The 14,801-nt window shown below is 36.8% G+C and overlaps 1 protein-coding gene across 1 annotated transcript in view; it reads right to left on the minus strand.

Annotated features, from left to right (window-relative positions):
• Positions 1-4,938: 4,938 nt before the first annotated feature.
• The window catches only part of CEP152 (centrosomal protein 152), a 73,228-nt gene continuing 63,365 nt past the window's right edge, over positions 4,939-14,801 (minus strand). The window contains exons 23-27 of the mRNA XM_025390242.1: positions 11,918-12,014; positions 11,261-11,364; positions 8,935-9,088; positions 8,592-8,693; positions 4,939-6,294 (exon numbers count right to left, since the gene is read on the minus strand). Of these exons, the coding sequence (XP_025246027.1) occupies positions 5,253-6,294; positions 8,592-8,693; positions 8,935-9,088; positions 11,261-11,364; positions 11,918-12,014 (1,499 nt within the window). The 3' untranslated portion in view covers positions 4,939-5,252. The remainder of the gene's footprint in view (positions 6,295-8,591; positions 8,694-8,934; positions 9,089-11,260; positions 11,365-11,917; positions 12,015-14,801) is intronic.

Genomic DNA, 14,801 nt, shown 5'->3' on the forward strand with positions numbered 1-14,801 from the left:
CATCTGACCAGGCAATCCCATTACTAGGTATATAGCCAAAGGATTATGAATCATTCTACTATAAAGACACACGCACACATATGTTTATTGCAGCACTATTTACAATAGCAAAGACATTTGCTAATTGCCAACTCAAATACCCATCAATGATAGACAGGTTAAAGAAAATGTGGCACATATACACCATGGAATACTATGCAGCAATAAAAAGGAATGAGATCATGTCCTTTGCAGGGACATGGATGGAGCTGGAAGCCATCATTCTCAGCAAACTAACACAGGAACAGAAAATCAAACACTGCATGTTCTCACTTATAAGTGGGAGTTGAACATTGAGAACACATGGACACAGAGAAGGGAACAACACACACTAGGGCCTGTTGGGGGTTTGGGGTGAGGGGAGGGAACTTAAGAGGACAGGTCAATAGGTGCAGAAAACCACCATAGCATAACCACCATAGCATAAATATACCTAGGTAACAAATCCACACATTCTGCACATGTGGTTTTTTTTTTTTTTTTTTTTAAGAATAAAGAAAAAAAAGCAATACATGATCAATGATGAATCTCTGATTTAAAAAAGTCATGTTTTTAATTCTTTAATATTTTACCTTAATTTTTAAAACATATTTGTAACAGCTGCTTTGTAGCTATTTTAAAATAAGTAACTATTAAAGAACCAAATGTGGCCAGGCCTGGTGGCTCATGCTTGTAATTTCAGCACTTTGGGAGGCCAGGAGTTCGAGATCAGCCTGGGCAACATGGTGAGATCCCTTACCTACAATTTTTTTTAAAAAATTAGTCAGGGGCCGGGCGCGGTGGCTCAAGCCTGTAATCCCAGCACTTTGGGAGGCCGAGACGGGTGGATCACGAGGTCAGAAGATCGAGACCATCCTGGCGAACACGGTGAAACCCCGTCTCTACTAAAAAATACAAAAAACTAGCCGGGCGAGATGGCGGGCGCCTGTAGTCCCAGTTACTTGGGAGGCTGAGGCAGGAGAATGGCGTAAACCCGGGAGGCGGAGCTTGCAGTGAGCTGAGATCCGGCCACTGCACTCCAGCCCGGGCGACAGAGCGAGACTCCGTCTCAAAAAAAAAAAAAAAAAAAAAATTAGTCAGGCATGGTGGCATACACCTGTAGTCCTAGCTACTTGGGAGACTGAGTGGGGAGGATCACTTGAGTCCAGGAGTTCAAGGCTGCCATGACTGCGCCACTGCACCCCAGCCTGGGAGACAGAGTGATACACTGTCTCAAAAAAAAAAAAAAAAAGCCAAATATAATGATATTTTTGTATCCATTAACCAACCACTCTAGTATAGGGTAACTATAGCTAACAATAATTTGTTGTAAAGCTCAAAATTGCTGGAAGAAAGGAATTGGCAGATTCCCGATAAAAAGAAGGGGTGACTGCTTGGGGTGATGGATGACCCAGTTGCCCTGGTCGATCATTACACATTGCGTGCATGTATCAAAATATATGTATCCCCAAAATATGTACAACTATTATGCATCCATTTAAAAAGAGCCAAATGAAAATTCTAGAGTCAGAAAGTTCGATAGCTGAAATGAAAATTCCTAGATAAACAGCAGAATTGAGATGGCAGAAGGATCAGGACACTTGCACACAGATTAATAAAATTATCCAATATGAAAAACAATAACGATTAAAGAATGCACAGTGCCTCAAAGACCTGTGACACAATGGTAAGCATATTAATATATATGAAAGGCCCAGAAAGAGGAAACAAGGGCTGAAAAAAATAATTGAAGAAATACTGGCCAAAAAACTGCCTAAATTTTATTAAAAGGATAAATCTAGAAATCCTAGAAACTCAACAGACTCTAAGTAGGATAAACACAAATTCAGACCTAGACACACCATGCTCAGACTGTTGAAAGCCAAAGAGAAAATCTTAAAAATAGTATAAGAAAAACAATTCATCATATATAAAGAACAACAGAATTAACAGTTGTCCTTTCATCATGAATAGTGGTAACATAAGGCAGGGGAATGACATATTCAAAATGCTGGAGGAAAAAAGTCAACCAAGAACTCTAAATATGTCACATACTGTCCTTCAAATATAAATTTGAAATATATTCCAAAATCAACAAAGACTGAGAGAATTTGTTGCTGGAATACTTGCCTTACTTGGAATACTAAAGGAAGTACTATAGATGAAAGGAAATGACAACAGACCTGGCAACTAGAATCCATGGGAACAAAGAAATAGCAGAAATGAAGTAACATACTGCTAAATAATCTGTGGGTCAAAATAAAAATCGCAAGGGAAGTTTGAATATATTTTGAACTAAATGAAAACAACAATACAACATATCAAAACATATGAGGTGCAACTTAAACACTGCTTTGAGAGAAATTCAAAGCTTTATACATCTACACCAATAGAGAACAGTTTCATATCAATAACCTAAACTTTCACTTTAAGAGTAGATAAAGGGCCAGGCATGGTGGCTCACGCCTGTAATCCCAGTACTTTGGGAGGCTGAGGTGGGCGGATCACTTGAGGTCAGGAGTTCAAGAAGAGCCTTGCCAATATGGTGAAACCATGTCTCTACTAAAAATACAAAAATTAGCTGGGCATGGTGGCACACGCCTGTAGTCCCAGCTACTCGGGAGGCTGAGGCAGGAGAATAGCTTGAACCCAGGAGACAGAGGTTGCAATGAGCCCAGATCATGCCACTGCACTCCAGCCTGGTGACAGAACAAGTCTCCATCTCGAAAATAAATAAATAAATAAATAAAAAGAGTTAATTAAACATAAAGCAAGCAGAAGGAAGAGGGAAAAATTGATGAAATTGGAAACAGAAAAACAAGAGAAAAGAACCCAAAAGTTCTTTGGGGGAAAACAAATCAACAAATCTGATAAACCTTTCGATAGACTAAGAAAAAAATGAGATGACACAGAATACCAAAATCAGGAATGAAAGGGGGACATCATTATCAAGCCTACTGAAATTAAAGGATTATGAGAATACTATGGCCAACTGCGTCAACAAATTAGACAATTTAGATAAAATAGCCAAATTCCTACAAAACCAAAAACTACCAAAACTAACTAAAGAAAAAATGGAAATTATGAATAGCTCTATAACAAGAAAATACGTTACTCAAAATGCACACTCCTGCACCACCCCCAACACCAGCCCAGGCTAGATGCCTTCACCTAGTAAACTCCATCCAATATACAAAGAAGAAATAACACCAATACTCACCAATTCTTTCAGAAAACAGAGGCAAGGCAACACTTTCCGACTAATCCTATGGGATTGGTATTACCCTTTTACCAAAGGAAGACAGAGAGCATGGGAAAACAAGAGGTCAATATCCCTCATGATCATACACATGAAAATCTTTAACATAGTATAAAATAAAATTCCAGCAACATTTAAAAAAGGACTAAATATCACGACAAAGTGGGATTAATGTGATCATGATATCTACAGGGTCCCTGCCTCCTTTTTGTTCTGCCATGACCTTTCAAACCAATGTACATCACTAGTCATAGTTTGGTTGTGTAGTCCCTTCATTTGCACACTACTAAGTTGATACCTTCATATTTATCAATTTATCATAATAGAATTAGGTTACTTTATGACATACACCCTATACCACACCCTATCTCCAACCAATTGGATGTAGGATGTATGACATAAAGTAACTTAATCCTATTGAGATTATAACTATCAAAAAAGATTGAGGATATTCTAAAAGGAGAAGCAAGCAAGAGGACTTCCAATTTCAACCTTAATGTTGAGAGTTTAAATAATTGACATGGATTTTGAACCAAGTGGAAAAGGTAGGTGAGCAATGAGCCTAGATTCTAAGTTTAGTAAAAACCAGGGCTTAAAAAAATCAAGCACCAACTAGATCCATAGGAAGCGTAAACTTGGCTGCTCTAGAGTTTTTTTCTAGAGTGAGAGATGACAGCCTAACTGGTGGAGAAGGGGCACTGTATCTTCAGGAATACAAGTGAGACTTTGACAAGATGGTTTGTTCCTTACTATAGCTGTATGTGAATTCAAGCACTGAAGTCCAGGGCCAATTTTTAGACTTATTTATCCCTGGTCAAGAGTTAAGGTGACAGAGCTTTCCAAGTCCAAAAAGTGTTCCTTCTAGGTTCTTGCTTTTAGAGATGGTTATCAGGAGGCGGAGGATGCATCTTGCCATCTCCTAATCACCACCTAAGTTATCTGGCTCTGGGTGGAAAAATACACTACATTAACCCCCAAATACAATCCATAATATGGTAGGTGTGGGATATGTTAGAGAAAGTTATAGTTAACTGTTTTCTGAAGCACTTGCATACAGCTAAATGTTCATACCCATCGCTAGGGATCTGAAAAAGAATTCACCTAAAAACAATGATATTTAGGTAGTCATTCATTCCTGCAGGTATTCTTCAGTTCAGAATTATAACCTTTAACCTAGAGCATTAATTAGCCAGTTCGGCACTATAAATGAATGTAAAAATCTAATCGTTTTACATTTTTTGCTAAATGACAAAACTTATCTCCATCTTTCAAAAGGTCATATTTCAGATGAAAAAACAAATGTGAAGCCATAAAAGAGACAAAGTTTTTGGATGTCACCGGTGATCTGAAATAATGCAAGAACTAAAAAATTTACACTAATATTTAAAGAATAAAACCAGGACACAGCCATGTATTTTGTAGTAAACCTTGGAAAAACTCTTTTCTCTAACTGAAAACAAAGATCAAAATTTTGAGTAGATATTTCTAGGAAAAGTCGATGTAGATTAAGTTTATAGCCTCATTAAACATGACTAATTTCAAAAACCAAATCTGACTAATACATACAAATAATCAAAATTTGTGTTTTTTTCTGGGTGAATTTCAAACATGATGCCAATATGATATTTCTGTATTCTGAACCACAAAATAATTCATAACAATTCTATAGACCATATGCAAGTTTATTTAAATAAGTTAACACTGCAGAGTGAGTCAATTTATAAGTATAAAAATAGATGGTTTAGCAACCAAAAGTAAGCACCACACAAAAGCAGATTATACATACACCATCAGGCCTTTGGAATATTAAGGCAATATAAATATCTCAAGTAATTTTAGGAGAACGCTTTACTCGTATAACAGATGTTATGAAAACATCTCAAAAGAGGCAGGGCTCACCACTTTTTTCAGTATGAGGTCTTCCCTTCCATTTTTCTTAATATATTAATGATTCTTCTTAAATACTGTACCATAATTAGTCTAGATTAACAAATGGGCTATCAAAGCCACTATCTTGTTGGCTAGATAGTGGAACAATTAATTTTCTTGAAGGCTGCTGACACACTGAAGATGGTAATGTACTGCTCAGTTTTTTGAAATCTGACTTTAATCTATCAGCCTTATGATGAGATGGGTGTCCACGAGTCACACTGATCTTTCCTGGCTCCAAATACATGGTTTCTTCTGACAGGTATGGAGTTTGATCATGCTGACATTTCATTGTTTGACAAATCATATTACTTGTCTCCGTGTCTGAAAGATAACCGGATGGTGAAAACTGTTTGGAATTAACAGATTCATTTGGTATTTCCAAAGTTCCTTGTGGTCTACCATGTACAAATGATGCTTCACGACTCTCAAAGGATAAGGTTGCACTGCTGGAAGGCCAGCCCAAGCAGTCACTAAGGTCCCCTCCATCTTTTACTGGAGGTTCCTGAACATCCAAACCTTGACTTTTCTTAGATGCAGCATTTTCACTTTCCATGAGTGGATTGCATTTATATACTTTTAAACCAAGTCTTTCATTAGAATCGCGAAAGGTTATATGCATGCATCCTGATTCAGAAGGACTAGGGGTACATCTAGGTGAGGGTTTATTTCCTAAGGTTCCAAGAAAGGGGTACGCAGCTGAATGCGGAAGTGATTCAGAACCATTATCACTGAGTAAGTCTTTCTTCTTGTGCACACCAAAGCCTCCTTCACCTTCGCAAGGAACAAACTCAGGAGAAACATTCCTTGGCAAACTGTGTAGGTGCTTGCAACTACCATCCCCAAACTGGAATTCCAAATGTGTCTCTTTGGATCCCATATGCTTTATGCTCCGATGGTCTGAGTTCTCTAACAGTCTTTGTAAGTTACAAGCTGCCCTCCTCTTGGGAGCTTGTTCACACACACTTCTGGTGATGGTGTTTACACTATTTGATTTGCTTTCAATACAACATGGTATTTTCTGATTCACATCATTTCTTTTTGATTTTTCAACTCCAATCAGCATCTCTGAAGTTAGGGGCAGTGCAAGGAAACACGAAATTAAGAGAAAATTAATATTTAAAGGGAAGATTCATCCTTGAACCAAAAAATAAAAAAAAATTAAAAATAAGAAAAAATTTATGTTTTTATATTGTATTCCCAAAAAATGCTTATAATCTGTAATCATTCTTAAAGAAAATACATCAATGCAGGACATTAAAAAATATTCTTTTACATATATCCACTAGATAAAGCTTGGTAATTTTGTTACTAAAATCTGATATATTATTATTATTGCTATCCATCTGACCTATCATTTTCTGCAATAGATGCTATAGCATTTCAAGATCTAGCCACAATGTTTTCAATCCTGCCCTGATTCTGATGTCAAGAATGGAGTTTCTGACAAATTTGCTCAAAGAACCCCACCCACCCAATACCTACACATACACTTCTAGAATAGCTAAATAGACTTTCTGATTTAATTACCTAAGACACTAAATCTGATCAAAGACAAAGCAGCCACATAGCATGAAATTAGAGGCATTGTACCTCAGAGTAGCAAGCCCTGGTCCCTAGAGTCCATGAAAAGGATTTGCTTCTCTACTGGGGACATAATGTACACACTGCTGCCCCAGATCTAGAAAATTATTTTCTTGTTATATGCTACTGCCTTTTCATACCTAGGATTCACATCACCATTCCAAAATTTATACAAATAATCTTTGGCTTCTACATGAGGAATGTTTACCAACATCAGACTCACGGACCCCTGAACAATCTCAGCTTCAAGTTTTCCAGAGGTTCAGAAACCCCATTTCCCCACTGATATGTTAAAAATCTCCCAGTGTGATTGGGAATTTACCAGTTTTTTAAATGTATTTCTATCAGCTCTTGCTTTATATAAAGCTGTGTTATCTATAGAAAGAAAAAAATTATAGTTTCTTGGGAGACTATTCCATTATCATTATGAACTATCACCTTTGTCCCTTTTAATGCTAACTCTAATTTATCTGATCTTTTATTTACCTCTATAATTTATCTAATATCAACACTGCATTTGCTTGGTATATCATTCTCCATCCCCTGATTTTTAATTTTAGATGTTCTTCTTGTAAAAATAGCAGATTTCCGTATTTTTTAAAACCCTATTTGAAAGTTGTGCTCTTTTAATAACTGAGTTTAACCTATTTATATTTAGTGTGATTGTTGATGTTTCAAACTACTATTATGACCTACTTACCCATGCTTTCTAGGTTTTTTCCTCTTTCCTGATTTTGTTAGATTGAAAATGGTTTTTTCCAAGCTTTTCCTTTACCAGTTTTAAAGTTATATGTTCTATGTCTTTGTTGGTTACTCTTACTTTTTTTTTTTTCTAAGACAGGGTCTGCTCTGTTTCCTAGGCTGGAGTGCAGTGGTGCAATCACAGCTCACTGCAGCCTTGATCTCCCAGGCTCAAGTGATCCTCTCATCTCAGCCTCCCAAGGCATGTGGGCTCCCATTTCCTGCTTAATATGGCTAGCCACCTGGAACACTGCCCTGCTCCCAGATTCTTTGTTCCTGTTGTTATTGCCCAGCTCAATATTGAGGTTCGGGAAGGGAGGGGAGAAGAAGAAATAAAGAGAGGATTAACCCTACCTGGTTGCTGTTGGTTTAGAACACCAACTAATTACCCCATTCATATCCTCTAGGCCCTCTATTTCTCCTGGAAAATATCACCCTCATATGTGGAACAGTTTTGATATTGCTCCTACTTGCAGTTGTCACCTCCTGGTGGTTTTGAACTGAGGTTTCCATCTTCCATCCCATACTGTCTTCTTTCTCTCAGGGATTTCTTGTAGCTTCTGATGTATCCACTACAACTTTTTTTTTTTTTTTTTTTTTTTTTTGAGACAGGGCCTCACTCTGTCACCCAGGCTGGAGTACAGTGGCACAATCATAGCTCACTGCAACCTCAAATTCCTGGGCTCAAGGGATCCTCCCACCTCAGCCTCCCAAAGTGCTGGGATTACAGGTATGAGCCACCATGACTGGCCCATTGCAACTTTTTAAAACCTACTTATAATTTCTTATTTTTCTCATTCTTTATTTGCTGTTGAAAATCTCTTCTATCATTTTGAGGGATGGAAACAGCAATAGGAAGCTGATGGGCCTGCTCAGTTTGCCTACTTGAATTGGAAACTGTGCACTCTTTTTGTGTAAACTTCCAGTTTAACTAAAACATACACAACTTCATAAATAAACTCTCACTCCTTACCTTCCCTGCCTTTTTCATACTGAAAATATTAAATAGCTAAAAAAGAAGAGATAGAAAAACCATTTGGTGACTCACTTCGACATACCTGACTGTGTAGTTTTGCTCTCGGACTTACTAGAAATAGGTGTTTCCAGCAATTTTGCCATTGTAGCAAGTTTGCTAGCAGCATTCATAATCTTTTTCTCAGCCCTGTGGGGAATTCCAGAACATTAAAAATATAGTTTAAAGGAAAAAATGATTTGCCTTAGCCCCATGGTTTCTGTTTTCCTATTGGCTCTGCCAACATTTCAGGTAGCACAGCCATAAACCTCTCTTAACCCCTATGGCTAATCATATAGAAATAGTTCATTTAGTGGTTAAGGAAAATGCTTTAAAAATTACAACATGTTGTCCTGGTAATCTCAGGACACATTGTTCAGACTGAACTCACCCTTCTTTTCCATCATCCTGCAAAATCTGTTGGAGGCAAATCAAATAATATTTGCGCATCTTTCGGGCGGTTTCTTGACGTTCTCGCAGTACCTCTGCTTTTACCATTTCTGCAGCTCGTTCCTTACTCTCCTGAATATAACGAAGCATGTCACCTATAGGGTAGTGAGAAAATGCCCACAGAATGTATGTTTATTAGCACTTTTTCAGAAACAGGAGGGGCAGACTTCAGATCAATTTTCTGGTAGATGAAGTGATTATAAGTATAGTTTAAACATTATACTTTACACAGTCATTAAAATGGAATATTTTAGATCATCATTTTGATAGACTCAAATGAGAAGTACTCTGTAAGTTCTTTCGGAATGATGACAGCTACATACAGTAAGGAAACATGGCATATTCCCAGCTAAACTTTGTCATATTCTAAAACACTTCGCGAAGAAAATACCGTAAATACGAGGCACAGAAACTTAGCATTTCAATTGTACATTATGTTCAGTTAGGAAAAGAGAAATATAAAATATAGAGAAAAGATTAAGCAGAAAGAAAGGAAAAAGCAAACACAAAGACAGAAGAAAAGGAGGCAGTATGAGCTGGAGAGACTCATTCTTCTCTTGTGCTCTGAAAATTTAAGTTCCCTTATTTATTGAAAATTCTTGCGGCAGCACTTTTTGAGCATCTAACTAAATATAATAGTACAATTCATAAGAGATATGTACAAAATGAGACTACAAGGAGGGTGATGGGACTTACAGTTGGCCTCTGAAATTTACATATGAACATAGCCCACAGCTTTCAAGTGTTTGTTTGTTTGTTTGTTTGTTTGAACTCACTATAGCTTTGATTAGGACTACTATTAGCTAAGGCTAACTTTTTTTTTTTTTTTTTTTAATAAATCCAAGACTACATCCTACATCTAGAATTTCACCATCTCTGTTATAGTAAGGATACCAAGTCATACAGGAATCTTCCTCTCAATGTCAGTAAGCATCTGAAAATTAGTGGTTCTATGCAACAATACTAACTGGGAGACTATTTTTCATTATTTGAAATGGAAAACGAAATGGAGTACATGTCAACACAAAACCTCCAACCAACTTTCTAAAAAATAACTAAGACATAATATACACACATATATACAGGTTATCATGTTAGGATGAAAACATGCTTAAAATTTCGCTGCCCAATCAATACATTATTAACAAAAAGTTGCTTTGCTTGTAGCAATATGCCCTTTGTTAGCACCAGTAACAACAGAGAAGCAAATGCCCTTATTAATACCGAATGAGCTTTGCAGAACATTTACATGTGATTCTGAATCTACTGATTATATATGAAACTTCAGACTTTTCCTGCTCTTTTTGTTAAAAAGAAATGTAATTTTAGAGGCTAATATACATTTTTCCTATATAAACACTACTTATTGTTTTGGGACATATATCCATTCTATGCAATTTTGTAATTAAAAACCAAGAAGTATTCAAAACGGAAAACACACATCAGGAGAATGCTCTACAGGATATGCTGGCACAACCTGGTACTGACAAGGACTTGATAAATTTATAGCTATGAGAAACAATAACCAGAAACAACAGAACAATTGCTAACTAGATCCACTTCCAAGTCCTTAAAAGTTTATGGTAGGAGGCCGGGTGCAGTGGCTCACACCCATAATCCCAGCACTTTGGGAGGCCAAGGCGGGTGGATCACCTGAAGACAGGAGTTCGAGTCTAGCCTGGCCAACATGGTGAAACCTCGTCTCTACTAAAAATATAAAAATTAGCTAGGCGTGGTGACACACGTCTGTAATCCCAGCTACTCAGGAGGCTGAGGCCAGAGAACCACTTGAACCCAGGAGGCGGAGGTTGCAGTGAGCCAAGATTGCACCAGTGCACTCAAGCCTGGGAGCCAGAGTGAGATTCTGTCTCAACAAAAAACAAACAAACAAAAAAAGTTTATGGTAGAAGTAATAGTTAATTGCTCATTTAAAACCCATGTGACATTTTCTTTACTACAAATTAGTTAAGTTGTAAGATTATTAAATTTTCAGTTTAATACTAGTATCCAAAAAGAAACAAGAAAATCAACAATATAAACATAAGACTATTCTCATGTCACTTCCAAAAGATATTATTTGGGCAAAATGATCAATGACTACATAATTTTGAAAAGGTGTCAATAATCTCTTCTAAGATTGAAGAAAAAGGTAATTTGGAAAATTCCCTAAAAGCCCTACTGCTGGTAAACTCTGAGTTTCCTTTAACAGCGACAATAAAAAAGGCCCAAGCCATCCTTAAAATCTTGGGAATCTCTTAGGGACTTACGTTTAATTTTTTTTACAGCTTTAATGTACTGCCCACGAAGTTCTTCCAAGGCTCCCCCACTGCATGGCAGGCAAGTATTTTCAATGGCCCCTGCTGACAATGACCTAAAAAACAAACCAAAGATTACAAAAACAGAAATGCTAAGTGAAAAATTTCATTTGAAAAATATATATGTATCCATATACTCTACTAAAATTAACTGAGAAGTGCTAAAAATCTCACATAAAAGAATGTCCATTATACAGTTATTTCAAACAGGGGAAAAATGGAAACGACATAAATGTTATGGTTGCTTCAATAAATAATGGTAAATCCACATGAAAATTTATTCAGGTATTGAAAAACATATGTAGGAGAATATCTAATAACACAGAGAAATGCTTATCTAGTAATATTAATAAAAAGCTACAAAATACCTTATACTAGAGTCTCAATTTTAAAAACACATTGTGCACGTGGAGTATATGTAGAAAGAGGCTTAAATGATATAAAACAAGAGGTCACTAAAGGGTATCTTCAGGAAATAAGGTTTTGGGGGATTTTCTTCTTTTTTATACTTTTTGCTGTATAACCAAAAAAAATTGATACTTAAAAAAATTTAAAGATATTTGTACTTAGATTTCTTTAAAATAGCAGTTTAAAATAGTAAAAGCATACCTTGGTGGTGTTTTACAAAGCGTTCGCAGTTCTTCCAATTTATTCTTCATGTCATTGTTTTCTTCTATTAATTCTTCAATAACTTTATTATTCTCTTCTATAATAGAAAGTTTATAGTACATTAGACAGTTAAAAATTTTTTAAGCCTTCTTTTCCCTTAAGTTCCCAATACAAATGTTTATAGAGGAGACTGTGTAATTTCCAGTCACTCTTCTGTAATGTTCGTTCCCTTAGAAACCCTAGTCAGACCATTATCTTGCTCTGTTTTCTCAGCACTTAAAATCTGTATCCCATCTTCTTCTTGCTTGGGGTTACACACTGTCCTGGAATTGGGTTTCAACTGTTTCAGATGCCTGTGTTTTGTTTTCCAACTGTGCTGAGGCTCTGTAGAAACCTACTAGGTTTTCTAATTCCATGTTCCCTGTGGATCCTGGTAGACAGTTTATGCTCATATAAACGAACACTGAACATGTACCTCAATATAAAATAAAAAGAAAATTAACCTAAAGTAGGTGTATTTTTCAGAAATAATGTAAGATTTTCAATTCTTTGAACTTTTAAAAAGAGGATGAGGAGACTGACAGAATCCATGTGATATGAAGGAAAACGCATGAATTTCAGAGTCAGAGACATCAGTTTACATTCTAACTCTGCTGTTTACAAGGTGGATAAGCCTAGGAAAAAGTAACCTTTCTGAACCTTTCTTCACATGTTAACTTACAGATTATAATCGAAATAAAACAACAAATGCACAACACCTACACAAAGCTTGGAAATACCCATATAAATGTGAACATGGCATCTTGTGTTTCCTATGATGCCACCCTCTCAACACACCGTAAGTTGAGGAACAAAATTACTCTATTCCCCCTGGTGATGGATTAACTTTTTGTTTTAAACAACTCACTCCCACTCCATCTATTTCTCAATAAACACTACCAAGAGAGTGGAAAAATGGAATTTAAGAAACAAGTGATCTCAATAGCAAAGATATAATAACCTACTAAAGTTATATTAAGAAAAAATTTCAGACTATTGGCTTAAATTCTGGCCCTGACCCTTTGTATCAACTCATTGTTTTGAGTGATATATCAACTTTCTTTGATTTGCAAGTCTATGAGTTTTAGAAGATATCAGCTTCAAAAAGCACTGTGTAGAATAGTATGGTGCTAAATATTATTTATAAATAATAATCATATCCAACTGCCCTTGTTGCCGTATTATGTAAACCAAATTGTCTTGGTTTTCATATTTTAACATATCTATGTTGTAGATATATCTACAGTAGGACAAATAACTGATTTACTCTCCTGGCCTCTACTGAAGAGCTAAGGAATTGCAGTTGTTAAATTTTTAATCTCAAATTCTTAAAACCCTTTCCGGCCTTCAAGTAATTATTATATCTTAATAATAAGTAATAAGAGTAATAAGTGCCTTAGTAATAAGCAGTCGGCGGTAGTTACAGGTGGCTTCTCTTAGTCAGCAATATTTTCCAAGTTGTGCTATGATGCAGCTGTTGTGCTAAGTGCTGGAACAGGACTTGATCCTTATTGCTATAAAGTCTACTCTCCAAAGGGAAGTACAGACAGCAAATAATTACAAGGATGGTGAATGTTATAAAAAGCATAGGAACTATGAGGAATGTGTAACAGGAGGACTAAACAGGTCTGCAGTGGTTAGGAAAGTCTCCCTGAGGAAGTAATGTATTGGGGAAAAGATGAGCAGGGGTTAGCCGGCCAAATGAGATCAGGATGTTTTGGCGAAGGGAGAAAACAATGAAATCCATGCTATGGCTCTACTGAGAGAAATTAAGAGAGCTAGGGGAAGACAAGGCTGGAGAGGCTGGCAGGCGCTGGATCAAGATCTTTTTAAACCCTGTTAAACTAAGTGGTTTTGGTTTTATACTGAAGGCCATGGCAAGCCACTGAAGAGCTTTAAACAGGAGTGTCATGTTTCAATTCACTTTTTAAAAAGGTTGCTTCAGCTACCCTAGGCAGAATGGATTAGAGGGGCTAAGACTAGAAGCATAAAGAGTCAGGGGATTATTGCCAGGGTCCAGGCAAGAGAAAGAAGTGGATGTACAAAATAAACTTATTAAGCTGGTCTTTTCTGAATGACACCATTATTTAGGACCGTAGCATTTTGTTTTTTTGTCCATTTAAACATTTATTATCTGGTACGTGGTGGGCACCAGGGCTATTAGGATGAACAAGACATGGCATATTCCTTCTCCTCAGAAAATTCTTGGAGAATGTGGAGAAGGTATCCGACAAGTGACCAAATAATTAAAAATACAGAATGATAATAGTGATAATAGAGGAAGAGCCAATGCTCCACGGCCGCATATGAGCAGCCCACTTCACCCTGACTAGGGAAAATCAAGGAGGGCTTTGCAGATAAAGCATCTTCTGAGTTGAATCCTAAAGGAAGAGAGTAAGACTACAAAGAATGTTGGGAAAAAGTACAGGACAGAATACAAACATCATATGCAACGAAGGTCCAGCAGTAAAAGAAATAGGACCAGCTCAGGAATCGGAAGCATTTCAAATGTAAAGAGTATAGCGTATAGGCTATAAGCAATAGTGAAAGGTAAGAAGGAGCAGCGATCTAAGCCCCAAAACTTCCTTTCTTCGGAGGGGCAATGAGAAATGGTAGAAGATATCCCTTTCCAAATGCCCTCACAGCATTATGATGAATGGACTAGACGGAGGCCAGTCCAGACCCTCAAGCCCTTGTTTATGCCTTTTCCCTCTATCTCAAACGCTGTTCTCCTTGGCAAACACCTCTGTTTTTCAAGGCTTAGTCAAACCTTTCTTAACTTTAATAAGAGGTAGAACTAACAATCCTTCCTCTTAAGTACACACTGCCAACAGCATTCAATGTT

The sequence above is a fragment of the Theropithecus gelada genome, chromosome 7a (genome assembly GCF_003255815.1).
Source record: "Theropithecus gelada isolate Dixy chromosome 7a, Tgel_1.0, whole genome shotgun sequence".
NCBI lineage: Eukaryota > Metazoa > Chordata > Mammalia > Primates > Cercopithecidae > Theropithecus > Theropithecus gelada.